Below are 27,849 nucleotides of genomic sequence, written 5' to 3' on the forward strand. Positions count from 1 at the left end.
ACACAGGCTTTCAATCACATAAATACATGCTGTCTTTTTCTCTCACACACAGACTCTCATTCACATGCTTACAAACATGTCCTCTCTTTCTCTCATTTACACACAGGCTCTCAATCACATACTCACATGCTCCCTCACCTAAATCAGCTCTCAATCACACACATACACACATGGTCTCTCTCTCTCATTTAAACACAGGCTCTCAATCACATACTCACATGCTCCCTCACCTAAATCAGCTCTCAATCACACAGACACACATGGTCTCTCTCTCTCATTTAAACACAGGCTCTCAATCACATACTCACATGCTCCATCACCTAAACCAGCTGTCAATCAGACACAGACACACATGATCTCTCTCTTACTTATACACACAGGCTCTTAATCATACATACACATGATCTCTCTCACACACAAAGGATCTCAATCATACACACATACTCTTTCAAACAAACAGGTTTTCAATTACAAACTTACACATACAGGTTCCCAATGGTAAACTTACATTCATGCTCTCTCTCTCACAGGCAGGATCTCAATCACAGACATACTCTCTTTCACATATACAGGCTCTCAATCATTCACATACATGCAATCTCTCACTCACACACACAGGATCTCAAACACACATGCTTGCTCGCTCATTCATTCACTCTCTCTCTCCCCCTTCCCCCCCCCCCCCCCGGGAACTCGCGGCAGCAGCAGCCACCTCCCAACGCGAACCTCCTTCATTTTCAGCCCTCGCGGAGGCGAAGGCGGAGTCCCATCGGCCGCGGTTGAAGATTTTCATTTTCCTCCGAGCCGCGCTGCAGTCTTCTTCCCGTCGGACACTAGCGTGCCTGCGCGGGTCTTCCCGCGCAGGCACCCGATGCTCTCCACTTCCTCTTCCGGGCCACGGGAAGAAGAGAGCACCGGCGTGCTCTCTTCTTCCCGCGGCCCGGAAGAGGAAGTGGTGAGCATCGGGTGCCTGCGCGGGAAGACCCGCGCAGGCACCCGATGACTCCAGCGCTGGCACCCGGCTGACACCCGATGACTCCCGCGCAGGCACCCGGATGACTCCAGTCGGCGTGCTCCCTTCTCCTCCCCCCCGCGGCCCGGAAGAGGAAGTGGTGAGCATCGGGTGCCTGCGCGGAAGAAGAGACCACGCTAGTGTGGTCTCTTCTTCCCGCGCAGGCACCCGATGCTCTCCACTTCCTCTTCCGGGCCGCGGGGGGGGGGGGGGGGGGAGAAGAGAGCACACCGGTGCCGCTGACTCCAGCTGTCCTGCCGCGTTCCGCCCGGGCTGACAGCATTTTAAGCCCGGGCGGCGGAGGACCGGGGAGCAGCTGGGTCAGCGGGGAACCGCGAAGTATGGCGACACTTGTCTGCGAGCCAGATGCAGCCCTCAAAAGAGCCATATCTGGCTCGCGAGCCATGGGTTCCCGACCCCTGAGTTAGGGTGTCTAATTGACAGGGTTTTCTGAACTGTAGTTGGGGTTACTAGAGTTGGGTATTAGACATTAATCTCAGTGATTATGATCAGACCATGGGATCACATTAATAGTGGGACTGCGAGGGCTATAGATGTATGAATTGATAAATATCAAATCTAATGTGTGTCTTGGTTGTGTGTTGCTTGATTTACTATTTGTTGAAAGCCTAATGCTGACATAGAGTTTAGGAAGGCCTCACAGTTGTGAGATAGTGGGTCTTTATCAACATGTAAGTTAAAGTCACCAAATATGATAGTTGGAATATCCAGGTTTAGGTTACTGACAAAAAATTCAATTAAAGTTGAGACATTAAGTTCTAATAAGTTTGGAGGTGCATAGATTAAACATATTTGCAAAAATTGAGAATTTAATAAGGAAATTTCAAATTTGGGTGGTGCATTAATTTGCTGCATTTTTAAATGTAATTCTTTCTTTGATATTATCATTATACCCGCACCTCGTTTGTTTAGCCTAGGAATAGAGACAATATCATATTTATTTTTTGGCAATTGATTCAAAAGAACATAGTCAGTTTTTTAAAACCATGTTTCTGTGATTCCACATATATCTGGATTGCGTTCTGCAAGAAGATCGGAGAAGACTGGTGTTTTCTTCACTAACGATTGCACATTAACCAAAAGTAGTGATATAAGAGAGCGGCTAGTAATTTAGTCTTAGGAATTAAAGGTATCGAGATTAATTGTCTTACCAATTTTGGAATTTTTTTGTCTGCATATTGATCGTCTATCTCTGGTGAGGGAGATGATAGTAGGAATGTATTTAGGATCCTTGTTTGTAGTTAGTATTAACACTAAGATATTTAAGGGGGGAAACTTCAGGGGAAAACTAAGGAGCAAAGCCAAGGGGCATGCCCCTTGGTCGCGCTCCTTAGGCATGCGATGCAGGCGCGCGGCACCTCCGGCACTCCGCGAGTGCTCTTATGCCCTCTCACTGCTTCGGTGACGCACTTACGTCAGCATCGTCGGCCAAGAGGGGGGCGGAGAACTGCGGGACGTCCGGGAGCAGGGGTCCTAGGAAAAAGGTAGCAGAAACACTTAAATTTTAAAACAAGCCTATAGAGAGGCTTAAACTGATATTCCTTGATCAAGTGGTATTTGTATATGGTTAGTGTTCTACAGTCAATATTCATAAGATTCATGCTGCCTTGGAAGGTTGCATACATAATTCTATACCAGACCCTCTGTTAGTAAACCTGGCCCTTCTTATTTATTGTCCTGCGAAACTTTGGTTTTGAGGGACGCATTTATAAATATATCACTTTACTGTACACAAACCCTTCAGCCAGGATCTTAGTAAATGGGCAACTGTTCAAAGCCTTCTCTTTGCAGAGGCAGGAGTGTCCCTTATCTCTGCTATTGTTTATCATGACAGTGGAACCTCTCATTCTTAAATTATAACAGATGGAGGAAGTCACTGGGATATCCCTAGGCCCCATTCCAATTAAAACCCTGCTATTCGCGGATGATATGCTTTTACTATTGTCCAACGCTAGGACTGCATTGCCTCTAGCGCTTCAGATTTTCTCTGCCTATCAGGTCTTCTCTGGATTCAAGTTAAATTTGAACAAAACGGAAGCTTTAGATGTTTCAGGAACTTTACGCAAAGTTAGGAAAAATTTCCGGTTAAGTGGTTCGTGACACTATTAAGTACTTGGGGATTCGGATTTACAAAACACCGGCTATGTGGTTTTCTATCAACATCCCACCAAATATACAGAAATTGTGCCAGAAATTAGTGAGTTTCCAGGTGTTTCCTTTCTCATTGCAGGGACGTATTGCGGTTACAAAAATGATCATTGCCCCCAAATGATTATATCTTTTACTTATGCTCCCCTGCTATTTACATGTGAAGGACCAGCACGCCTTACAGAAAATGTTGCAGCTGTTTATTTGGTGAGGCAAGAAGGCGTGTTTGTCTTTTGCTTCTCTGATAACTCCAAAGGTGAAAGGTGGCCTGGGATTCCAGACTTTAAGATGTATAATTGGGCAGCACATCTTCATTTTTTAGGAGATTGGCTTAACCTACCTCTGAATATACAGATTATCGATTATTTTCAGCTCTGTGTGCTCCTCTACACCTGGTAGTTGTCTTACATGCCAAACTGGAGAATTTTAAGGGGTTTTCCATTCCCTTTGAACTGGTGAGGGTTGCCAGCGGACCTGGGGTATGCTTCGCAGATTTCTGTCCTTGACATTCCATGCCTCACTACAATTACCCCTATGAGCAAATCCGCAATTTCCATCCCTGGTGTTACCTAAGACACATATCCTATGGGTGTCTTCCGAATGGACCTTGCAAGAATTTGTTGACCCTGGCTCCAGGAAATTGTATTCGTTTGAGGTATGCAGAGACAAATCGGCATTCCAGTCTGGCCATTTTCTACTGTATGCACAAATCAGAGCACATTTTCAGGATCTTCAATCAGCCGGTGCTTTTGCAGGTCACCTCTTCTTACTCCGCATTACTAAAATTGTTTATTAATAAGCAAAGATCCCTTTCGCACTTATATGTGTTTCTTCTCAATGCTACACCATATTCAATTTATGACAAGCTTATTCTGAAATGGCAGGCAGATGTCAAAGAGGTATTAGATGTTCTCATGTTACATGAATGCTATGTATTTATTCCCAAAATGTCCATTAATGTACGCCTCAGAGAATTACAGACTAAACTGTTTCATTAGGGCTGTGTTTTCTCCCTTGCATGCCTACAAAATGGGGCTTATAGCAGGCGCTAAATGTACCAAATGTGGATGTATACAATCATCCTTGATACATTGTCTTTGGCAATGTACACCTATACAAGCCTTTTGGTAATCGATATATTGGCAGCTTAATAATATCATGCATGCTGATGTTCAGTGGTCCTGCTGTTTTTGTATTCTCAATAATCACAGTGGCGATGAAAGTGTCAATGTGGACAATACTCTTTTTCTCTCCAATGTATGTCTGATTGCTAAAAAATGCATTCTGCTACAATGGCTTAAAACTGCTCCTACTATAGACATGTGGCATTGTCTTATGATTGAACTATTCCAAATGGAATATGGTTCATAGTACCTATGCTTTTTCCGGAAGAAGAAATTGTTTTTTAAAGAAATCTGGTATCCGTTTTCTTGTTCATTGCCTGATTCTCTGCAGATATTGTGTCCCTTTGATGCTTAAGAGTTCCTTCTTTGAAAGCCAGTTCTTATCCTTTTGACTCCTGGACTATGCTCTCTCCTGCATTTTGGCAAGTTAATTTTCTTAATTCAAGACCCCTGTCCCTGCTGATGATGTCTTTGAATGAGGGGAGGGATGGTTCGTAACTGGAAAACTTGTAGGTATAGAACATTGTTATCATGTTCTCATGTTTGGAATATATGCTTATGCTGTATTCCTCAATAAAGATATATTGAAAAAAAAAAGTCATGGGTTACCTGGATGGAACAGGTTGTTGGCTATATTTGAAACCCCACCTCCCACTTTCAAAATATTTTTTTCATGCAGTTAATATAGATAACATTATGTGAAAAATTGTTTTGGGAATGTTGATAGGTGTGTTTAGAATAATACATTAGCAGCTTTGTTTAAAAATATGCATGATCAATACTTTCCCTTTTCCATAGTCACTCTCCTGATGACTCCACTGTCTGAAATTGTGTGGTGGAAATACAGTTGGCATGCTTCCACCATAATATTATCTCATACAAAATGCATTTGTCACCACACTGTCTCATTTAAATATTGTCACAATGCCAAAAGGAAGCAATGGGCATAAAGGATAAAGAAAATAAAAATAATAAATCTTTTATTTCTAGTGCCAAAAGAAGATATAAGGAAGTGTCACATATATGTTGAATTCTAAATAAAGATTTAAAAAGATCTCAATCTCACAGTGCCCTTTGCCTTGCCTTCTTTCTCTTAGCAGCTACATTGCACATCAAGGGGGATTATTGCCATCTATAGACAATGAATCTCTGCATTCTTTAACTAAGTTTTCATTCTTCACACCACCAGAAAACGACGTATCTGACTTGTGCCTCAGCGTAGTTGAAACTGTCTAGTGCCTCCACGCATGCCGATGCATCTAAAAAATCAACACTCCAAACGATGCAAAAAAGATTGCAACTGAAAAATACAACGTAGCAACCCAAAAATCGATGCACACTCATACGTCGCACACCGCATCAGAAAAGGTAGTAGGGAAATCTAAGCATCTTACAGAAATTTCTCCAGAGCATGCAGGGGATCCTGATATTCCATTACATGTACAAAAGTATGTCATACTACTGGAACAACTCTCTCCTCAAGAGGGTACCAGGTCTCCAGGATCATTATTACACTTTTCAGATACAGAACCAGAAAACTCTCCAGGAGACTGGGCTTCCTCTCCGGATGCATCCAGATTGACTAGGGTGTACTCCTTTCACTCAAGAAAGCGCTCTGCATCCCTACAAGAACCATTCCATGACAAAAAGATTCCTCCAGTAAATGAACCACCTCAGCACAGATCTAAAGTGTCCAAGAGGGGATATCTTAACGGTGCCACTTCCACCTCCGATGAAAAAGATTTGTTTACCAGAACATTGTGACAAGTCATTGCCATCTCAGAGAATATCAGCTAAATAGACAATGTCACAGATCACATCCATTCTAAAAGGTTTTTTTCAACAATCTGCTTTCACAACAACCCAGGAAACATCTCTAACCCCTTCAGTAAGGGATACTTTAACTGAGGTGCAGGGCTTCCCACCTTCACACACAATAACACCAAGCCCATAAGGTTCAACTACTCCACTCACCTCACCTGAAAGGGAAAGTTAACCCAAAGACACCCATTTATCATCTTCAGGAAGTTCAACAGGAATACCTTCTGACCCACCAGAGGAGCAACCACAGCCATCCTCACCTCCTGAGGATCTCACCTATTCAAAATTTTTAGAGAAGTTGGGATTCATTCTAAACATAGAAACCCGTAAAATCCCAGATCAGAAGCAAAGGGCGTATTCAAAATATTAGACGTTCTGGCCGAGCCAACAGCTCTCTCATCATAAAATACTTGATGCGTTCATGGATAATAAGGCATGGGATATACCAAACTTAATAACACTAGCATCCAGAAAATTAGATTTAAAGTACAGATTCTGCACAACTCAGTAATAGTGGAGTCAGCAATGAAAAGAGCAAAGAAAACCAGGCTGAACTCAAATACCCCGCCAGGTAAGGATAACAAACTCCTGGATGAATCTGGCCACAAATTATTCCAAAATTCCATACTAAATGCCCGCATTCACCATCACCAATTTTATATAGCACAACATCTATATGAATGTACGCAAAGACTCAAACCATCTTTTTCAACAACACAGGGTGATATGGGTCTACTGTAGCCTTTCTGAGACCTTCAAGAAGGGTTACAACACCTCTTAAGAACAGTGTACGAAGCATTTGACACCTCTGCCCGATCATAAGCTGTTTCCATAGCAGCTAGACGAATGGCGTGACTTTGAACTAGCAGCATCAGAGAAGATGTCCATGAAAAGCTAGCTAATTTGCCCTGTAGAGCAGATAATCTATTTGGAGAAAAGCTCAGAGAGATAGTATCACAAATTAAAGAACAAAATGTAGCAGTCCAATCACTGACATCCCCCTCTGACAGTCAGAACACCTCCAGAAGATACTACAGCCAATATAGACAGGGATATTTCCATCAAAGACCTTATGGATCATACTAACCATATTATCAGCAGTACAGAGTGCCAACTTATCAGCAGGCGAGGCCTCATCTCAACAACAACCGCAAAGAAATTGTCAAAGGGCTCAAAGGCCTCAAACTTCAGAAAACTCAAACAAAACAGAATTTTTAGAATTAGATGCTACAACAATTCGTCATGTCGGGGGCAGAATTTCCTTATTCCATCAGAACTGGTCCAAAATTAAAACAGATCAGTGGGTACTAGGAGTGGTAGCTTCGGGTTTCAAGCTACAATTCAAACACTGTCCTGTCTTACCCCACCAGATAACATCCAAAACATTATCTTCTCAAAATCCCTTACTCCAGCAGGAGATAGGGATGCTTCTGCAGCAGAAAGCGATTCAAACCATTCTCCCATCTCAAAAGGGAAAAAGATGTTATTCCCATTACTTCCTCATTCCCAAGAAGATGTGAGGACTTCATCTCATTATGGATTTAAGATCACTCAACAAACAACTCAAGAAACAAATTCAAAATGACTTCGTTGAAAGTAGTACTCCCATTTCCACAACCCAGCAATTGGATGTGCTCACTGGACCTCAAGGATGTGTACACACACGTTCCTATCCACAAAAGTTTCTGCTGATACCTATGATTCCAGGTTGGAAATCTGCATTATCAATACAAGGTGCTCCCTTTTGGACTCTCATCTGCCCCAATAATCTTTACAAAATGTCTTGCGGTCGATGTGGTTCACTTAAGGAAACAGGGAATAAAGATTTTTCTCTATCTAGATGACCAGCTCATCATGTCCCCAGATGCAAAGACACTACATTTGATAGTCACAATCAGATGTTTAGAAAACCTGGGATGGATTATAAACTACGAAAATTCTCATCTTCATCCAACTCAGGTTCTCCAAATCATCAGAACGCGGATTCATACTCCCACTGCCAGAGTTTTTCTTCCCTCGGACAGGGCACAAACTCTGTTCTCTATGTCTATCTCTTCAGAATCAAACTTATACTATAGTTTGCTGAATATTACTGCTTTTAGGTCACATTGCAGCAGCAATTCATGTTGTCCTGAACACTTGTCTACACATGAGATTATAGATAGTGCTGGGGAGGAGCCAGCTGTCGTGGTACATGGGGGCACCAACGACATAGGAAAATGTGGGAGAGAGGTTCTGGAAGCCAAATTTAGGATTTGAGGTAGAAAGCTGAAATCCAGAACCTCCAGGGTGGCATTCTCTGAAATGCTTCCGGTTCACGTGCAGGTCCCCAGAAGCAGGCAGAGCTCCAGAGTTTCAATGTGTGGATGAGATGATGGTGTAAGGAACTGGGGAAATTTGGGGGGAAGGGGAAGACTTTTCCGAAAGAATGGGCTCCACCTTAACCAGAGTTGGAACAAGCTGCTGGCACAAACTTTTGAAAAGGAGATAGAGCAGCTTTTAAACTAGAACAAGGGGGAAAGCTGACAGTCACTCATCATTGCATGGTTCAGAGGAATGTATTCTTGAAGGATACTAATGAAACAGGAGAGTTAGGGCATCCTAACAGAAAGGTTCCAATAAAAGCAAACATAGTCCATGTGCCTATATGTAAAAAATCACCTGAGCTAAAGATTTCTAAATTATCCCTGACAACTGAAAAGCAGGTTATTAATACAAACAAAAACCACACTTTGAAATGTCTGAATGCCAAAAGTCTAAGAAGTAAGATGGGAGAGTTAGAGTGTATAGCAGTAAATGATGAGATTGAATAATTGGCATCACAGAGACCTGGTTGAAGGAGGATAACCAATGGGACAGTGCTATATCAGGATACAAATTATATTGCAATGATAGGGAGGATCAACTTGGTGGGGGTATGGCACGTTATGTCCCAAAGGATATAGAATCCAACAGGATAAAGATCATACAAGAAACTAAATGCTCAGTAGAATCTATATGGGTAGAAGTCCCGTGTGTTGGGTGAGAGTATAATGATAGGTGTATATTACAGTCCACCCGGACAAAAATGGTCAAACAGATGATGAAATGCTTAGAGAAACCAGGGAAGCTAACCAATTTGACAGTGCAATAATAATGGGAGATTTCAATTACCCCAGTATTGACTGGGTAAATGTAACATCAGAATATGCTAGAGACATAAAGTTCCTGGATGTAATAAATGACTGCTTCATAGAGCAATTGGTTCAGGAACCAAAAAGAGAGGGAGTTGTTTTAGATTTAATTCTTAGTGGAACGCAGGATTTGGTGAGAGAGGAATTGATGGTGGGGCCACTTGGCAATAGTGATCATAACATGATCAAATTTGAACTAATAACTGGAAGGGGGACAATAAGTAAGTAAATCTACAGCTCTAACACTACATTTTCAAAAGGGAAACTTTGATAAAATGAGGAAAATAGTTAGAAAAAAGCTGAAAGGTGCAGCTGCAAAGGTTAAAAGTGTTCAACAGTCATGGACATTGTTTAAAAATACAGTCCTAGACGCACAGTCCAGATGTATTCCACTCATTAAGAAAGGTGGAAGGAAGGCAAAACGATTACCGGCATGGTTAAAAGGTGAGGAGAAAGAGGCTATTTTAGCGAAAAAAAACCTTCAAAAATTGGAAGAAGGATCCATCTGAAGAAAATAGGAAAAAGTATAAGCATTGTTAAGTTAAGTGTTAAACATTGGTAAGACAGGCGAAGAGAGAATTCAAAATGAAGTTGGCCATAGAGGCAAAAACTCATAATAAAAACTTTTTAAAATATATCCGAAGCAAGAAACCTGTGAGGGAGTCGGTTGGACCATTAGATGACCAAGGGGTTAAAGGGGCTCTTAGGGAAGATAAGGCCATTGCAGAAACTGTGTGCCATTAAATCATGGAATACAGTCAACATGGATTTACCCAAGGGAAGATTTGCCTCACAAATCTGCTTCTTTTTTTGAAGGGGTTAATAAACATGTGGATAAAGGTGAACCAGTAGATGTAGTATATTTGGATTTTCAGAAGGCATTTGACAAAGTCCCTCATGAGAGAATTCTAAGAAAACTAAAAAGTCATGGGATAGGAGGTGATGTCCTTTCGAGGATTACAAACTGGTTAAAAGATAGGAAACTGTTATTATTTGTGATAATTGTGGATGGATCCTTGGGCCGGTGGCAGATGACCACGCCCATGGGGGAAGATCCCGAGAGGGACCACCAGTCAGGCTCAGAGTCGGGAGACAGACACACACTTAGTTCTTTTATTAAACTGTTTTGGAGAACCAACAGAGGTGGCAGTAGTGAGCTGGAGGAGCCCGGCTGGGCTGTAGTCCCTCAGACACTGAAACAGCTATCCCAGGATGGCTGGAATGAAGTAGGCCCTCGAGGAGCGAGTACCTGGATCCAGGGAAAGCTGAGAGAGAGATGGTAACTCACTGGTGTTGTAGGCAGCGGTGACTTCCTGGCAGAAGTTATATTCAGTAGCATGTTCGGGAACGTGGGCCCTCGAGGAGCGAGTACTAGTTCCAAACTGCGACCTGAAAAGCAAGAGAGAGTGCGAGGCCCCAGAGGAGCGGGTACCCCTGGTAAAGTCCAAGGAGGCAAAGTAGCAAGGTATGCGGAGAGCGAATCCCATCCGCAGCGATACCTGGAGGCAGCTAGGTAGGAAACCCTTTGCTAACTCGATTAGCTAACAAAACAAGAGACCTTAAATATCTGGCGATGATGATGTCATCTCAGGGGGACGCTCCTGAGGTTCGCGCCACAGCCGGTATTTGATTCGTAGCCACGCAGTGCGCGCGCCCTTACGCCTCATGAGAACATGGCGGAAGGCAGCGTCTAGCCGGTATGGGGATGCCGGAGGAGGTCGGCAAAATGACGTCGCGGCAGCCGAACCTCCATCAACCAAAGAGGAAGTCGCCAAAGAGGTAAGGTGGGCAGAGTGGAGACATCAGGCAGCGACGGTCGCAACAGAAACAGAGAGTAGGATTAAATGGTCAATTCTCTCAGTGGAAAAGGGTAAACAGTGGAGTGCCTCAGGGATCTGTACTTGGACCGGTGCTTTTCAATATATTTATAAATCATCTGGAAAGGAATACGACGAGTGAGTTTATCAAATTTGCAGATGATACAAAATTATTCAGAGTAGTTAAATTACAAGCGGATTGTGATACATTATAGGAGGACCTTGCAAGACTGGAAGATTGGGCATCCAAATGGCAGATGAAATTTAATGTGGACAAGTGCAAGGTGTTGCATATAGGGAAAAATAAACCTTGTAGTAGTTACACGATGTTAGGTTCCATATTAGGAGCTACCACCCAGGAAAAAGTTCTAGACATCATTGTGGATAATATTTTGAAATTGTTGGCTCAGTGTGCTGCAGCAGTCAAAAAAGCAAACAGAATGTTAGGAATTATTAGGAAGGGCATGGTTAATAAAACGGAAAATGTCATAATGCCTCTGCATCGCTCCATGGTGAAACCACACTTTTCAATATTGTGTACAATTCTGGTCACCACATCTCAAAAAATATATAGTTGCAATGGAGAAGGTACAGAGAAGGGCGACCAAAATAATAAAGGCGATGGAAAAGCTCTCCTATGAGAAAAGGCTGAAGAGGTTAGGGCTGTTCAGCTTGGAGAAGAGATGGCTGAGGATATGATAGAGGTCTTTAAAATCATGAGAGGTCTTGAATGAATAGATGTGAATCAGTTATTTACACTTTCAGATAACAGAAGGACTAGGGGACACTCCATGAAGTTAGCAAGTAGTACATTTAAGACTAATCGGAGAAAATTCTTTTTCACTCAACGCACAATTAAGCTCTGGAATTTGTTGCCAGAGGATGTGGTTAGTGCAGTTAGTGTAGCTGGGTTTAAAAAATGTTTGGATAAGCTCTTGGAGGAGAAGTCTATTAACTGCTATTAATCAAGTTGACTTAGGGAATGGCCTCTGCTATTACTGGCATCAGTATCATGGGATCTTTTTAGTGTTTGGGTTCTTGTGGCCTGGTTTGGCCTCTGTTGGAACAGGATGCTGGGCTTGATGGACCCTTGGTCTAACCCAGCATGGCAATTTCTTATGTTCTTAAAAGCTCAATGGAACCAAATAGCACAACCAATGTCAGAGAATTTGCATTTCAGCCTCTGTGAAAAAAAAAAAAAAAAAGACCGCCTGGTGGCTAAAGCCTCAGTTGTGACAGATGTAGCTCCACTCAGGAACCCTCCGCATCAGTTAATCATAACTATGGATGTTTTGACAAAGGGTTGGGGGGCCCATCTTTACCACCTGAAAACACAGGGTTTCTGGACCCCCAAAGGCAAGATATTATCAAATAAACCTGCTAGAATTGAGAGCAATAAAGAGTGCATTGCTCACTTTTCATTAATGGATCCAAAACAAGTCAATAGTGATTCACACAAACAACTAAGTTGCAACATTCTACATAAAAAACAAGGAGGGTCAGGTTCAAGGATTCTCTGCAGAGAAGCAGTTCAGATAGCCGAGTGGGCGGAAGAAAACAAAGTATTCCTTCAGGCTTCCTACCTGCCAGGAATTGCGAACACAAGAGCAGACAAACTCAGCAGAATCTTTCATCCCCACAAATGGTCTGTAAACCAGACCATGGTAGAAAGTCTCTTCCTATGCTAGGGAATTTCATTTGTGGATCTCTTCACATCAAAGACGAAGAAGAAATTAGATAATTTTTGTTCAATTCTTTCCAGTGCACAGAGATTATCCCAAGATACCTTCCTGATTCCTTGGTCATAGGGTCTACTGTATGCCTATCCTCCTATTCCATTAATTTCATAAACGATTCAGAAGTGCATAGAGGACAAAGTGGACATGATTCTCATCATGCCGCATGGCCAAGACAGCCATGGTATATACCTATCTAGTTCAGCTATCAATTCAACCACCGATTCCTTTTTTGAATTAGCCCGTACCTCTTAACGCAAGAAAGAGGGAATCTCATCCACCCGATGAACTCCTCTCCCCAGTTAACAGCATGGAGATTGAGTGTAAAGTTTTGACGCAGTTCCATCTCAGAGATATTAAAAGCGGCCAGGAAGCCTTCCATGAGGAAAACTTATGCTTTCAAATGGAAAAGATATTATATCTGGTGCGTTCAGCAAGGAGTCAATCCTTTCACCTGCTCCCTACAGATATTGCTATCATATTTACATTCTCTATCTGTGTCAGGATTAGCAGTCACATCCATTTGAGTGCACTTAAGTACTATAGCAGCTTATCGCGCAACAGAAAAAAGATCAACAATTTCTTCCCACCCTCTTGTTTCGAAATTTATGAAGGGTTTAACACAGATTCCTCCTCCTCTCCAAAAACCTCCTGTTCCATGGGATGTATATATCGTACTTGAAACCTTAATAGAAGCTCCATTTGAACCTATGGACTCAGCATCCTTAAAACATCTCACTTGGAAAGTTCTCTTTTTGATCACCATTACATCAGCGAGACAAGTAAGTGAACTTCAAGCCCTTGTAATCAACTATCCATATTTACAATTCCATCATGACAAAGTACTACTTCGAACTCATCCTTCCTTCCTCTCAAAAGTAGTCTCAGCTTTTCACCTAAACCAAACAGTTTCGTTGCCAATCTTTTTTCCCAAACATTACACTGATGAGAGAAAAAAAGCTCTCCAAACCTTAGATTGTAAAAGAGCATTAGCATACTATACAAATAGAACTTAGTCGATTAGATACACATCTCAACTTTTTGTGTCTTTTAACCCAAGCAACCTGGGAAGGCCAGTCTCTAAGAGGACATTCTCCAATTGGATAACAAAATGTATCTAATTCTGCTACTCCAAAAAATCAACAACTTTATCAAATCCAATAAAGGCACATCAGGTCAGAGCATCAATGACCTCAATAGCACACCTGCACCATGTGCCAATTTAGGAGATTTGCAAAGCAGCAACGTGGTCATCCATACATACTTTCACATCCCAATACTACCTGGACCAGCAGTCAGCAGTGGACAGTGCAATGGGATCAGCAGTGCTACATCATGTTCATAAACATTGATGTCTATCCACAGGAGACAGGTTGCATCCATGTCCTAGCAATACTAAAGCGCAGGCAGCCTATCTGCTTGGGACTCCTAGGTAGCATGGCTAAATAAGCTTGCTTATCGATGCGAAAAAAAGCAAGTTTGCTTACTGTAAACTGTGTTTTCCATAGATAGGATGAATTAGTCATGCATCATCGCTCTCCTCCCTGGACAGAACATCAACTACAACTATTGCACTTAACACATTCGCTTGGAAACTAACCGAGGAGATGGCTCGAGGTATGCGGGAACAGCCACGCAGGCGCATTTAGGAAAGCTCTTCAAGCTTGGAGAGAAAAGCTCCACCCCATGACGACCTGGATGATGTCACCCAGACAGCATGGCTAAATCATCCTGCTATCTACAGAAAACACCGTTTACTATAAGCAAACTTGTTTTTTTTTCTCCCATTCTGTGTTTCTGGGAAAAATGCTTAGAAAATGTGGTCCTATGATAGAAATTTGTATGTAGTAGTGCTGTGTAGTACTATAATTAATTGGTGTGAATGATTAATGCTTGCTAATATACCACCGCTGTTAAACAGTATCAGTATTGTCTGATCTTCATACACTCCTGGGCATTCATAGTGCCATAAGTATGTTCTGTCTGTAGAAAAAGATGAGGTATATAGATGAAAAAGGGTTTTTATGCAAGTAGAAAGTATGTGGATGCCAAGAGAGTGTGTGTGTGTTTAAGGGGTGACAAATGTGCAAGAGAGAGCAGATATAAAGGTACACATGCAAGGATTAGGTTGAGAGATACTGTGGATTTTGTGTAGGTTAATTTAGGGAATTAGGATAATCCTAAATAGTATTTAAAAGATGAATTTTGCAATTCCTATCAAGAAAAGCAACACTGGTCTTTTAAAAGTGATTTTGCATAAACTTTAGGAAATCTGTAAAAATAGGGAAAGGAGTTGTTACATAAAAAGATGTAGACTTATTTCTGCTTGTTTTCCTATTTTATTAAGCAAAACAATTTAAAAGTTTTAATTGGGTTGGAAATCATTTGAGTCTGATGCTATTAATCTGAACTTTGGCAAAAGCAAGACGTCTCACTTTCTGATTTTTAGTTATACTGTATTGCAGCTGAGTTGAAAGTTTAATAGCTAGAGGCCCCGGTGTCTTGCAGCATATCTTTCAAGAATCTAAAGCAAGATAGAAAATTCTACAGCAGATTTTCAAAAATCAGCAGTTATATGGCAAATTTACATAAAGTTGCTCACACCAGTAATATACTAAAAAGCTGTTTTATTGAAAACCATTCACATTATTTGTAAACAATATTTAAACTACATATATATGTATAATCAAATAACTCACCATTTACAATGTAGCCTGATCCCTTAGGCTGAAGTAAATATATTTAAGTGGGAGTATGCATGTATTTGGGTGAATGGATGTTTTTGAGCATGTCTGCCAGTAACATGGAGGGAGTTAATAGAATGTCTATGGCAGCTCCTCCTGCATGCCTCACATATCTTTTTTTTTTTTTTGGCCTATCATCTCTCAAATATCTGTTTCTTGGCTCTATTTGCCCTCCAAAAACCAAACGATTTTTGTGTGAATCAAGCCCTCTAGTTTCAACTGTTTGATCGATATAAGTGCTAGTAATAGGGTTACCTTAATTAAACGAGTTAGTGCATGCTGTTCTTTAGCAAAAGGCAGCCGTGAGCAGAAAATCATCATACATGTTGTGGCAATGTCCATCTGGTGAAAGATTTTTGTAGGAATTTGGAACACAGCCTGGATTTCCTCCAACACTTCCACTCTGCAGAAATAAGCACTAATTCTGACCAAGGCTAATGTTCTGCCAGCACTTATGGACCAAAGCAAACACTGAAAGCTGGTAATTTGATTTGAAAACTAGCGGTTTAGTATGCCCAAACAAAACAATCAGTGATCCTAGACTTATTTAGTCAATCCCCTCAAATAAAAACAGTTTCCAAGTCCGTGGCTTTACATCCCCTTGGCTTTAAACAGACCCAACAGTATTTATTTATTTATTTTATTTTATTTCTTTTACTATACCGATGCTCAAGACTAGGTCTTATCGTACCGGTTTACAATGTAACTGAGGGGAAACCAATTAACATCAAGGTAGAAAGTAAAGTTACATTAAACAGGGAGCGTAAAACCTGGGCAATGGAAGACAGTACAGAATTTAAACTAAGAAACAATTAGAGAGAGATAAATATATAATCAACAAAAACTATAAGATACGTAAACATAAATTTATCCTAGGCAGTTATTAGCATGGTATGTCCAGTGTGAGAAGGAAAGGGTGAGGTTGGGTGGGGGGGGTAGGGATTAGGGAGGGGTGGGAGAATGAGAGTCAGTGATGGTTGAGGAGATCCTTCAGCGGTAGGCTTCTGCGAACAGCCAGGTTTTCAATTTCTTTCTGAATGTTGAATGGCATTGTTCTTGGCGTAAGTCTTGGGGAAGTGAATTCCAATGTAGTGGACCTGCTGTTGAAAGAGCACGCTTGTGAATAGAGTTGTGGACCGATGATTTGTTGGGGGGGGCCTTGAGCGAACCTTTGTAGGCAGTTCTGATCGGTCTTGCGGAAGTATGTAATTCGAGTGGGAAGGTGAGTTGGAGAGTGGATTGCTGGTAGACGGATTTGTGGATGATGGTGAGAGCCTTGAAAAGTATTCTATATTGGATGGGCAGCCAGTGTAGGATTTTTAGGATTGGTGTGATATGGTCCTTGCGACGAGTGTTTGTAAGGATCCTAGCCGCTGCGTTTTGCAGCATCTGAAGAGGTTTGGTGGACGAAGCGGGGAGACCAAGTAATAGAGCGTTACAATAGTCGATCTTTGAAAACAGTATGGCTTGAAGCACCGAACGGAAATCCTTGAAGTGTAAGAGCGGTCTAAGTTGCTTCAGGACCTGTAGCTTGAAGAAGCATTCTTTGGTTGTGGCGTTAATGAATTTTTTGAAATTCATTCTAGAGTCAAGGGTGGCCCCAAGATCTCTGACCTGGTTTGCTAATGGGATGCTAGCATTATTTGCGAGGGGGTTGTTGCCACTAGGGGAGATAACCAGTAGTTCCGTTTTGGAAGTATTTAGGACCAGGTTGAGACTAGAGAGCAGAAGGTCGATGGCTTGTAAGCAGTTGTTCCAGAAATTTAGAGTAGAGATGGGGTCCGAGATGGGGATTATGATTTGTACATCGTCCGCGTATATAAAGTGGGTGAGATTGAGACTATTGAGTAGCTGGCATAAAGGGAGTAGATATATATTGAACAGGGTAGGGGAAAGTGACGAACCCTGAGGTACGCCTTGGTTTGATGGAATGGAGTGAGATTCTTTGTCATTTATTTTGACTTTGTAGTGTCTGTTGTTCAGAAAGGATGTGAACCAGAGCAGTGCAGAGCCGGATATGCCTATTTCCATTAAACGGTTTAAGAGGATAGTGTGGTTTACCGTGTCGAACGCGGCAGAGATGTCGAGAAGGGCTAGCAGGTAAGATTGTCCCTTGTCAAGGCCCATCAGGATGTTGTCCGTTAGAGAAAGAAGGAGGGATTCTGTGTTTAGGCGTTTCCTGAATCCGAATTGAGAGGGGTAGAGAATATTGTGGGAGTCAAGGTAGTCTGTGAGTCGGATGTTGACAAGCTTTTCCATTAGCTTGGCTATAAAAGGTAGGTTTGCAATGGGGCGGAAGTTTGCAGGGTTGGCTGGGTCCAGGTTGGGTTTTTTAAGTAAGGGTTTAAGTGAAGCAATTTTTAAGGAGTCCGGGACCGATCCTTGATTGAGGGAGCAATTTATGATGTCTGCCAGCGGTTTAGCAATGGTGTTAGGGATGGTGAGAAGTAGTTTGGTTGGTATTTGGTCCAATGGATGAGTGGAAGGTTTCATTTTCTTGATTATTGATTCAATTTCCAGGGAGGATGTCTGTTCAAGAATTTCTAGTGACGGTCTGTAGATAGTTGGTGGAGGGTTATTGGTTGCGAGGCTTAATGGTTGCGAAGGGTTTGGGAAAGTGTTAGTTGATGCCAGGGGGGCAAGTAGGTTTTTGATTTTGATATCAAAAAAGATAGCCAACTCTGTGGATTTGTTCTGGGCTTCTTCTTCTGGGATGGTGAGGGGCATAGGTGTGGTAAGGGCAGCTACATATGAGAACAGAGTTTTTGGGTCATATAAGAAGCTGTGTATTTTTTTGGCGTAGAAATCTCGTTTGGTGCGGGTAATGGATGTCCTATAGTAGCTCATTGCAGTTTTGTACGAAGCAAGTGAGGAAGGGGAGGAATCTTTCCGCCAGCGTTGTTCTTTGTGTTGTAGATCCTGTTTGAGTTTCCTTAGTTCGGTTGAGAACCAGGGTTTCTTGTTCGTGCGGGCTGGGTTGATAACTTTTGTTGTTACAGGGCAAATTCTGTTAGCTACTGAGTGTGTAATAGTTTGCCAGGAGTTCATAGCGGTATCCGCATCTGAGAAGTCCAGTTTAATTAGTTCTTCGGCCAGGCTGTTGTTGAGAGTGTCCATGGGACAGGGTTTCCTGAATTGGATCGAGGATTTAGTAACAATAGGGGTCAATTTTTGTTTTATAGATAATTTTGTAGTTATCCTCGAGTGATCTGACCAGGGGATGGGGGTGCAGGAAGGAGGGGTGATGGGCGAGATGGTTTCGTTAGTGAATATTAGGTCAAGCGTGTGGCCTGCCTTGTGTGTGGGATTGCTTATAATTTGTTTGAATCCCATAGCCTGGAGAGAAGAGAGAAGGGCTTCGCAATTAGATGATAGGGTAGGGGAGTCAACATGGATGTTGAAATCTCCTAAAATAATAGCCGGTGAGTTAGTGTTGATGTGTTTGGCTATGGTTTCGATGAGTGGAGAAGGGTCGGATTCTAGGAGCCCCGGGGGGGGCGTAAATAAGGCAGACTTGAAGCTGGGAGGATTTGAATAGTACACAAAACTGTAGTCAGTGAGGTGATTCCTCAACTGCCATACAAAATGCAGACATTCATAAGGGGTGTTGGGGCATCCCAGTTTACAATCCAGACAAGGTAGAAATTCCGGACAGTGCAGGAGTAGCCCTACTCCCAAAAATTAAACCAAGGAAGGTTTCTTTCTCCCACTTCTTTTCTTTTTTATTCTTCTTCCCACTCCTGTGCTGACAGCACCAAGGTAGTCTCTCAAGTGCAGCTGTGCCTTATCATTAAAAAAAAAACCCCCACTCAATAGCAGTACTTAAATCCAACAGCACTGCTCCTTTCTCCCTTGTCCCCCTACTCTAGCACAGTCTCTCAATGGAAATAGCAGAGCTCCTCATAACAGACTGATAGAACCTACCTTCAATCAACCTCCATGTCTAGATCTGCCACTGGCTCCAGTGTGTCCATAGACACTCCACCCTTCTCTCTTGCTTCGGCTTCTACTTCCATGAGCTCAGAAAAAGGCAACAGGCTTCATCCTTCTGCAACACCAGACTGCCCCCCTGCCCCCCCCCCCCCATTCCCAGACTGTCTTCCCTTAGAGTCCCATAATTCCAGGTTTTCAACAGGAAACCTGTAAAATGTAGTCCATGGCATTTGGGCTTCCGTGTTCTATTTGGCTGCTTCGGAGGTTGACTGTGAACCGCAGGGGCCACGGAAGTCTCTCCTCCCTCACCACACATGTGTTGATAGCTTCAAACTGTTTGAAATTACAAACCAATTTTTGTTTAGCTAAAAAGCTAGCAAACATTCATGTTTTGTCCTCCCATAAAGCAGATTTTTAGAAAAAATAAAGAGCACAAGGATTTAGATATGTACACAGGTAAACATATATATAGATAACAAAAGCTAAATAAACCAGATAAAGACACTGTACAAATAGCCCAGAAGAGAGCTGACTTAAAATAACTGCAGATAGTTCTTTAATGGGATGGGAATGGAGGAATTGTGCTTTAGAGTTATGCCAGTGAAATGATAAATATTATCAGAAGAAATGAGCCTTTACAAAAATGTTTTATTCATACTGCTCAGGAAGGGAGAGCCACAAATCAGTTATGGAAACTGCATTCCTTACAAGTGAGGCATGAGAGTTACTACTTTTGATGATAGTGTGAAATATTAAGGGAAGGGAGGAGTAGCCTAGAACATTAGGCTGAGAACCAGGGAAGCCAGGGTTCAAATCCTGCTTCTCTCACTGACGCTGCTTGTGACCTTTGGCAAGTCACTGTCACCCTGCATTGCCTCAAGTACAAACTTGAGGAAATACCTCCTGTACTTGAATGTAACTCACCTTTTGCTCAAATTTGGAAAGGCAAGTAATTAAATCTAACACCCAAATCCAGCCAGGCTTTTGAAATAGCACATATTACGTAGAGGCTAGAACATTATTTTAAATACGCTATGACACCATCGTACAGGGTGTACAACATTTGAACACTTGAACTCCTTGGCTTCAGTTCTGCAAATTTCTGAAACATATGCTGGAAAAACATCTAGAACTATTCAAAAAAACGGCATATTTTTTTTCGTTCTGCGCAAAAGATATGCAAGCTGGATAGGAGAGGGAGTGAGGGTGAGGTGTTTGGCTCTGATCTGTGGAGAATGACTCCTGTGCATAATATTTTACACAACTGGGAATTTTGCAGAATTGAGATTGCTATGTATATATCAAAACAGCTTTGGTTCCTGGCAGCCAAGTGTCTTGCTACTGCATGTTTCTCACTGAAACATAAAGAAAACAATTATTTTATCAAAAGTATCATAAAATCATTGTTAGATAAGTGCTTAATGTTCTGATTCTTTGTCCATAAGTTATTTTACAGAGATAACCATTTATGCTAAAAACATTGTTTGACAGGTTGCCACTCCCAGACTTCAAGTTCGTTGGCCACTGGATAATCGATCAAACAGGAAGCACACGTCAAAAACTTTTATGCCCAACAGAAACTCATCAGTTACACATAAAGGTAGCCAATTTTTTTTCACGGCTCTCTGTCTAACCACTTACTTTCTTTGGCAGTAAAGAAGAGTCAAAGTCAAGACAATTTTGTATACCACCCTGCATCTGGCGCCATTTTCTGGCTGTGATAACAGATTAACCAGCACAGTACTGCCCAGTGTGATTTATCTAAATAAGCATGAAATGGCATGGAGGTGCTGTGGGAAAAATCAGGAGATAGGTTTCTCAGTATCTGATACTATGTAACTTGCAATGTCATAAATAAGGATAACACCTGAAAGTTGGGTGAATTGATACAGTGAATGTATATAGATATATCTAGAGAGTGAGAGAGAGCATGTTAATCTATATGCTAATAAAGAGCTAGGTGTTCCTATGCAGACACAGTCTTCAGTCTTCCCATTGTCCAAGAGACATGGTTCCAACATCCTGTGCCATAGTTTTGTTGAAAATTTAGGGGGGGGCGGGTTGGGAAATCTATGACATTTACTTTATAAATTACTATAATAAAATATTCCATGTGGCAACACATCAGCACAAACTGCACACTCTCACCAGGTAAGCTCTCCTGGGAAGGAACCCTCATCTCTTGGCTCTTGCCTGGTTCCTGTTTCTGGATACAGCACTTTCTCCTTCTCTCTGGAATTGTTCTCACTTTTCAAAATCAGATGGAGCCTCTGGCTGATTCCTTTTGTCAGCAGCTCTTGCAGGATCTTGCTCTGATGGGCAGTTTTCTTGCCCCTCTCCTCCTTAAGACTATTTCTTGTCTTCACCACACTCTCAGGAGTCTGTCCAAGAGACTTCTTTCCCCCACCTTGGCCCCCAGCTGCTCTCCCAGGAGAGGACTTACCACTGTTGAAAGAGGGGCCCACCCCAGGTCGTTTCCCACACCAGCAACTCTCCTGTAGAGAGAGAGGCACTCCAGCCTGCCCCTTTCAGTGAAAACAGTCACCTCAAGTCTCCCTCTGCACGCACATGGGCACAGGAATTTTATTAAACCTATGACACCTGCCCCTGGGGACTGTCTAACCTCACTAAACTCTTCTACTCTTTTCTGTCACAATTCAGTTCATTCGGGGTCTTTTGAAACCATGGACTCTATTCTAGCAAGGGCAGTTATTCTACTAAGGGGCAAATTTGGGGTCCCTCTTACGTTTGTCGTCAGGAAAATGTGAGCACATGTAATGATAAGCAGGAGAACATCATTCCTTTTTTTTTTAACTCATTTATTTAAACCACAGAGTAATGGTACAGTGGATCCAACGCAGCATACAGTACAGTATAACTTGCCAAGAAAAAACCTCCAGTGACAGTGACAGTAAGGAATATAGTGACAGTGACAGTAAGGAATATAGTGAAGACCAAGGCAACCTACCTTTTAATATATTTCCAATATTTTCCCCATCTCTTGTCATACAATGAATGCACCATTATACTTAAGCTCAAACGTCAGCTTTTCTATCAGCACCACCTCATGCACCTATTTTTTTTTCCAATGCACAATTGAAGGGACTGTGAGAGCATAATTTCTGTTTTCACTTTTCAAATGTGGGGGTCATAATTGAGGAAAAGCAGAACACTGAGAAAGTTGTGCAGCCCTACCCCCCTTATGAATGAGCATTGGAGAGAAACATTTTATTTTCTATGACTGGGCAGTAGTTCATTTTATATTATTGATGTAGCTCTGTTCTGATATTTATTTATTGTATTTAAAAACATTTATCATCTGCTTATAACAGTAACCTGTGCTATAAGCAGCTTACAAAACAAATCAAATCAAAAACAATCACAAAACATTAAAACAATTCCAATTCTTAACAGTACAGTGCATTTAAACAATACTTAACCATCCATCCTCCTAATTACCAAAGGCTTCCTGAAAAAGAAATGCTTTGACTGTATCAAAAGAGACTGAGATCATTAATAAAATACAGAGATAAGTAAAATAATGTTAGCATTCTTGCGTGTGTTCCGTGCATTGAAAGGCCACATAAGGACACTGACGTTATGCACCTGAGAATGACAGCCTATTTCAAAACATTGGCTCATTGTCGGGCTTGTAACTTTTGCACCACGGACTTCAGAAGATAATTCAGAGGAGATCAGTGCTTTTCTTTGCATTTAAAATCCTGCACAAAACAATTACTTGTATTACCAATGATTATAAGTATCAGCGCAAAAAAAGACATAGTCACCATTGTATATTGTGCAGTCAGCATCCCTGGTCATATGAAGGTCATACCATTATATTCAACTGCTGAATTATTATTATTTTGCGTGTCATTACAATCACAGAGATACATTCGGTGTTAAAGAGAATGAAACCGTCATCACACCCATTTGATCAAATCCCTTCTAAAATGCTTCTTCTCATCCCTGACACTATAGCAAAAACCCTGGCAGAAATCATAAACTGCTCCCTATCACACGGTATCTACCCAGATGACCTAAAAACTGCCTCAATCAAGCCTCTGCTAAAAAAACCAAATCTAAACGCATGTGATCCCAACAACTTCCGCCCTATTTCCAACCTCCCATTCATAGCTAAAATCATGGAAAAATTGGTAAACACCCAACTATCCAACTACCTAGAGGACCACAGTATTCTGTCCCCAAACCAATATGGTTTTCGCAAAGCCGCAAGCACCGAAACACTACTACTCTCTCTCACGGACTACCTCATTTCTGGAATTGATAAAGGCCAAACATTTTTACTAATCCTCCTAGACTTCTCGGCGGCCTTCGACACCGTCAATCACGCCCTCCTTCTAAAACAACTGGCAAACATTGGATTGACAGGTGCTACACTAAACTGGTTCAAAACATTCCTAGAAAACAGAGGATATAGAGTCAAAATCCACAATAAAGAATCCCAATACCACCCTTCTAACAGAGGAGTGCCGCAAGGTTCATCACTTTCACCCACGCTCTTTAATGTCTACCTGTTACCACTATGTCAACTTCTTACAAAATTAAGCCTGAAACACTTCCTGTTCGCAGACGATGTACAGATCGTGATTCCCATAAAAGAAACAATCTTAAAAACAATGGAATTCTGGGACAGTTGCTTATTAGAAATTAAACTTCTCCTCACCAGCCTAAACCTCGTACTCAATGCTTCGAAAACGGAATTCCTGCTCATATCACCGGAAAACAATAACTCACTTCCAAAACCACCCACACTCCTTCAAACAACCCACGTAAGAGATCTAGGAGCTATCTTAGACAATCGTCTCAACCTCAAAACATTCATTAACCAAACCACCAAAGATTGCTTCTACAAATTACATATTCTGAAAAGAATTAAGCCACTTTTCCACGCTCAAGACTTTAGAACAATCTTGCAAGCAATAATCTTTTCTAAACTAGATTATTGCAACTCATTACTACTAGGCCTCCCAGCTTCTTATACCAAACCTCTTCAAATGGTTCAGAACTCTGCAGCCAGAGTGCTTACAAATTCCAGGAAAATTGACCACATCTCCCCCATCCTCAAAAACCTCCATTGGTTACCTATCCACTATAGAATCATGTACAAATCCATCAACATCATATACAAGACCATTAACCAACACACACAACTCGATCTACAAATACCACTTAAAAAATACACTTCCGCCAGACCCATCAGGGAATACTACAAAGAGTCACTCCAAATTCCAAATGCCAAAACCTTCCAACATAAATCCTTGAGTCTCAGAGCCTTCTCTTCAGCAGGTCCATCTCTTTGGAACTCTATCCCACCGGATTTGAGACAGGAACCATGCTCTCTAACATTTAGAAAAAGACTAAAAACTTGGCTTTTCAAAAAAGCATTTCCAAGCCTTGAATAAAACCTCCACTCTTCAACACAAACTCGCATGCAATAACTGGATCTAAATAAGAATCCAACTACCATAAACTTACGCACATCATTACCTGCGGAGTTTTATCATATTATTATCATTCACTACTGTGTCATATTTATTCTCTTGGTTACTTATTTTACCGTTTCATATTTATGTACTGTCCCATTTATTCACATAGGCTTATTTATTCACTCCGCTATACTACTACACTAATTGGCTGAAATGTAAATATTGCATTGTTCAATCTCTCCCCTCTTCCAGCTCCAAGTTAATTTTCCCTGTTTTATTGTTTTATTGTAACTTTCTCACCCTTCAATTGATTCTCTGTATTTAAAGTTCACAGTTCTATTGGGAATATTGTTATCACGTTACCTTATGCTTTTCACACATTGTTAATTGTAAACCGGGTTGATGTGATGCCAGTCATGAAACTCGGTATAACAAAAACAATAAATAAATAAAATAAAATAAATTTTCTCACTCAGTAGTTTCTGCTGCTCCATTGCCCTTCCCCTTCCCTAGAAGGCATGCTTGGAATGCTAAAAGAACCCTTGGCAGCCCAAACTCGGAGAAGTGCTGCCTTCAAGATCTACCCTAGTGCCAATCATTGACTTATTGGAGCCATCACAGTTAACAGCGACTATTTTCCTTCCCTCTTTGGGCTTGAGTGCATCACCTCCACGATGCACCCAACCCCAAATGACCCTAATGGACAAGGGATCTAGGGACAGCACTACAGCCTGAACCATGGAGCCAGCCACTGTCTGTATTATTTTTGACTGAATATAAATCTGTTTATTTCTTGTTTTAGGGTCCCGCTTATTTGCATGTTCAGGAATATCCTCTTGAACGGCATGAATCAAGGTCACTTACATTTACAGAAGAGTTTGCCTTTTGGAACCTGCCTATGAATGAAGTGAATATCATCTGTGATGTTGCGGTTAGTCAAGGTATAAGAGAAATCAGTAGCCGTTCCTTTTCTGCTATATAAGATTAAACTTTAAATAGCTCAGGGTTGAGAGTCAAAAGACGCCTTTAACTCAGAATGCTGCTGAGTTAAAAATGACTGTTTGGTGTAATAGAGTTGATAATAAAAGCAAGACAGTACACTGTTCTGGTGTCCTGAGTTCCCTGCTAATTTGGGGTGACCAGTTAAGACAATGTTAGTAGTCAACTGAAGCATCAGTACTAGTTAGCTCAAAATAGTAAAGTGTATATTTCTTGACTATGTTTTCTCCTCTTTAGGTATTATTTTTGGGCCCCTTTCTTTTTTTATTGCATTATATTTTATTTCTTCTATCTATCTATCTATCTATCTATCTATCTATCTATATATATATATATATATATATCTGTATCTATGCATTTTATTATGGTCAGGCAAAGTGGGTTTTTTGATGTCTTTACATGTATTTTACCTGCCTTCCATGTCAGATACATGAAAGGAGGCTCCAACAAGTCCAGACGCAACCCTACAAGTCACACTAAATGAAAGCATTCATCTCTCACACAGTAGTGGAACACCTGAGTCCTGCAACATCATGGGTACAAACATACGGCTGTACAGCAAAATGGCACTGGCTGGCCCTGAGACCAGTGCCATTCTATTAGGGTAAACCACTTTGGTATATATTTTATGAAAAAGTGGTATATTAAGTTTATAAATAAACGTAAACATTTTGCTAATGCTAACTTGGCACAAGTCTCAGGGCCTACCAAGAGAGCAGGAGCAGTGGGGGTACTCCTGCCTCCTCCTTCCTGCAAGACCCCCATGGAAGCTGTAGTTCCCTGACGCCAGTTCATTTCCAAGGGGGTGGGAGGGAGAGCTTTAGAGGGACCCTGGGAGGCTTTTGTTGGGCTGAACTGGGCTTCAGTTTATTGGCAGGAATTAGAGAGGCCCAAGACTTGAAGGAGCAATGGCAGGGACATGGAGAGACCCCATTTGAGTTTTTCCTTTGCTTTGGAGGTGGGGTTTAATGTTAGGTTCATCTTTTCGAAACTGAAACAAATTAGGAATCGCTTCAAAAAAACTGCCCTTGTCATTGGAGGGTAAATGTTTTCAAAGTCATTTTCACAGGTAAATCTTTGTTTTACCTATGGGGAAAATGACTTTTAAAGTTTGCCTGTCTTCCCTGTGTGCAGATAAACATCTGTGTGTGGTACCACTACCCGCATAACTTTACCCGCAATGAAAAGAGGCATTCCGGGGAGGGAGGGGGGGGAGAGGGTGAAGGGAGGAGTTGGGGAAGAGCGTCCACTTACAACATGCACACTTTTGGATTTCCAAACGTACACGTGTAATTTTTTTTTTCCCTCAAGAAAGCTACCTGCTCAGATTAGCAGGTGTAAATATGTGCGGGCGCTTTCCCTGGTATAATTTCCCTAGTGAAAGTACACTGGAAAACTGGGGCAGAGCCTGCGGGGAAAGAGCGCCTGCAGCTTTGCACCAGTGTGTGGGCAGTTAGAAAAAGACCTGCTATGTGGTATATCCCAGAGACTCACACAGAATGTATGGCAGAGCTGGAGCCAGTAACCGAGAGCCTCAGAAAGGCTTCGGGCCTCCAGTCTTGTACTCTAATCACTGGACCAGATTTCCTCCCTTTCTCTGTAAAAACTCTTCCATTGCCCTTGCTTTTTTTTTTTTAAGTCGTACACAGGACTGAGTTCTCACAGCATATGATAGTCATAATTCCTGAACTCCTGTCGTCATAGTGCTTTGGTGCAGCACAAGTGCCATATAGAAGAACGCGGATGGATGCTGTTATGCACCTAAACACAGTAACAGCCAGTGGTTACTGTGGTATATGTATTGTGTTTCTCTTTAAACTGAAATGTCGGGTGTTTGTAACGTTTACTCAAATAAAAAAGCTTATACACAA

The 27,849-nt window shown here is 41.6% G+C and overlaps 1 protein-coding gene across 1 annotated transcript in view; it reads left to right on the plus strand.

The window, feature by feature from the left end:
- VWA8 (von Willebrand factor A domain containing 8) overlaps window positions 1–27,849 on the plus strand; it is a 745,717-nt gene that overhangs the window by 464,448 nt on the left and 253,420 nt on the right. The window contains 2 exon segments of the mRNA XM_029602953.1: window positions 21,021–21,129; window positions 25,782–25,920. Of these exon segments, the coding sequence (XP_029458813.1) occupies window positions 21,021–21,129; window positions 25,782–25,920 (248 nt within the window).

This window comes from Rhinatrema bivittatum, chromosome 5 (genome assembly GCF_901001135.1).
Source record: "Rhinatrema bivittatum chromosome 5, aRhiBiv1.1, whole genome shotgun sequence".
Classification (NCBI taxonomy): Eukaryota; Metazoa; Chordata; class Amphibia; order Gymnophiona; family Rhinatrematidae; genus Rhinatrema; species Rhinatrema bivittatum.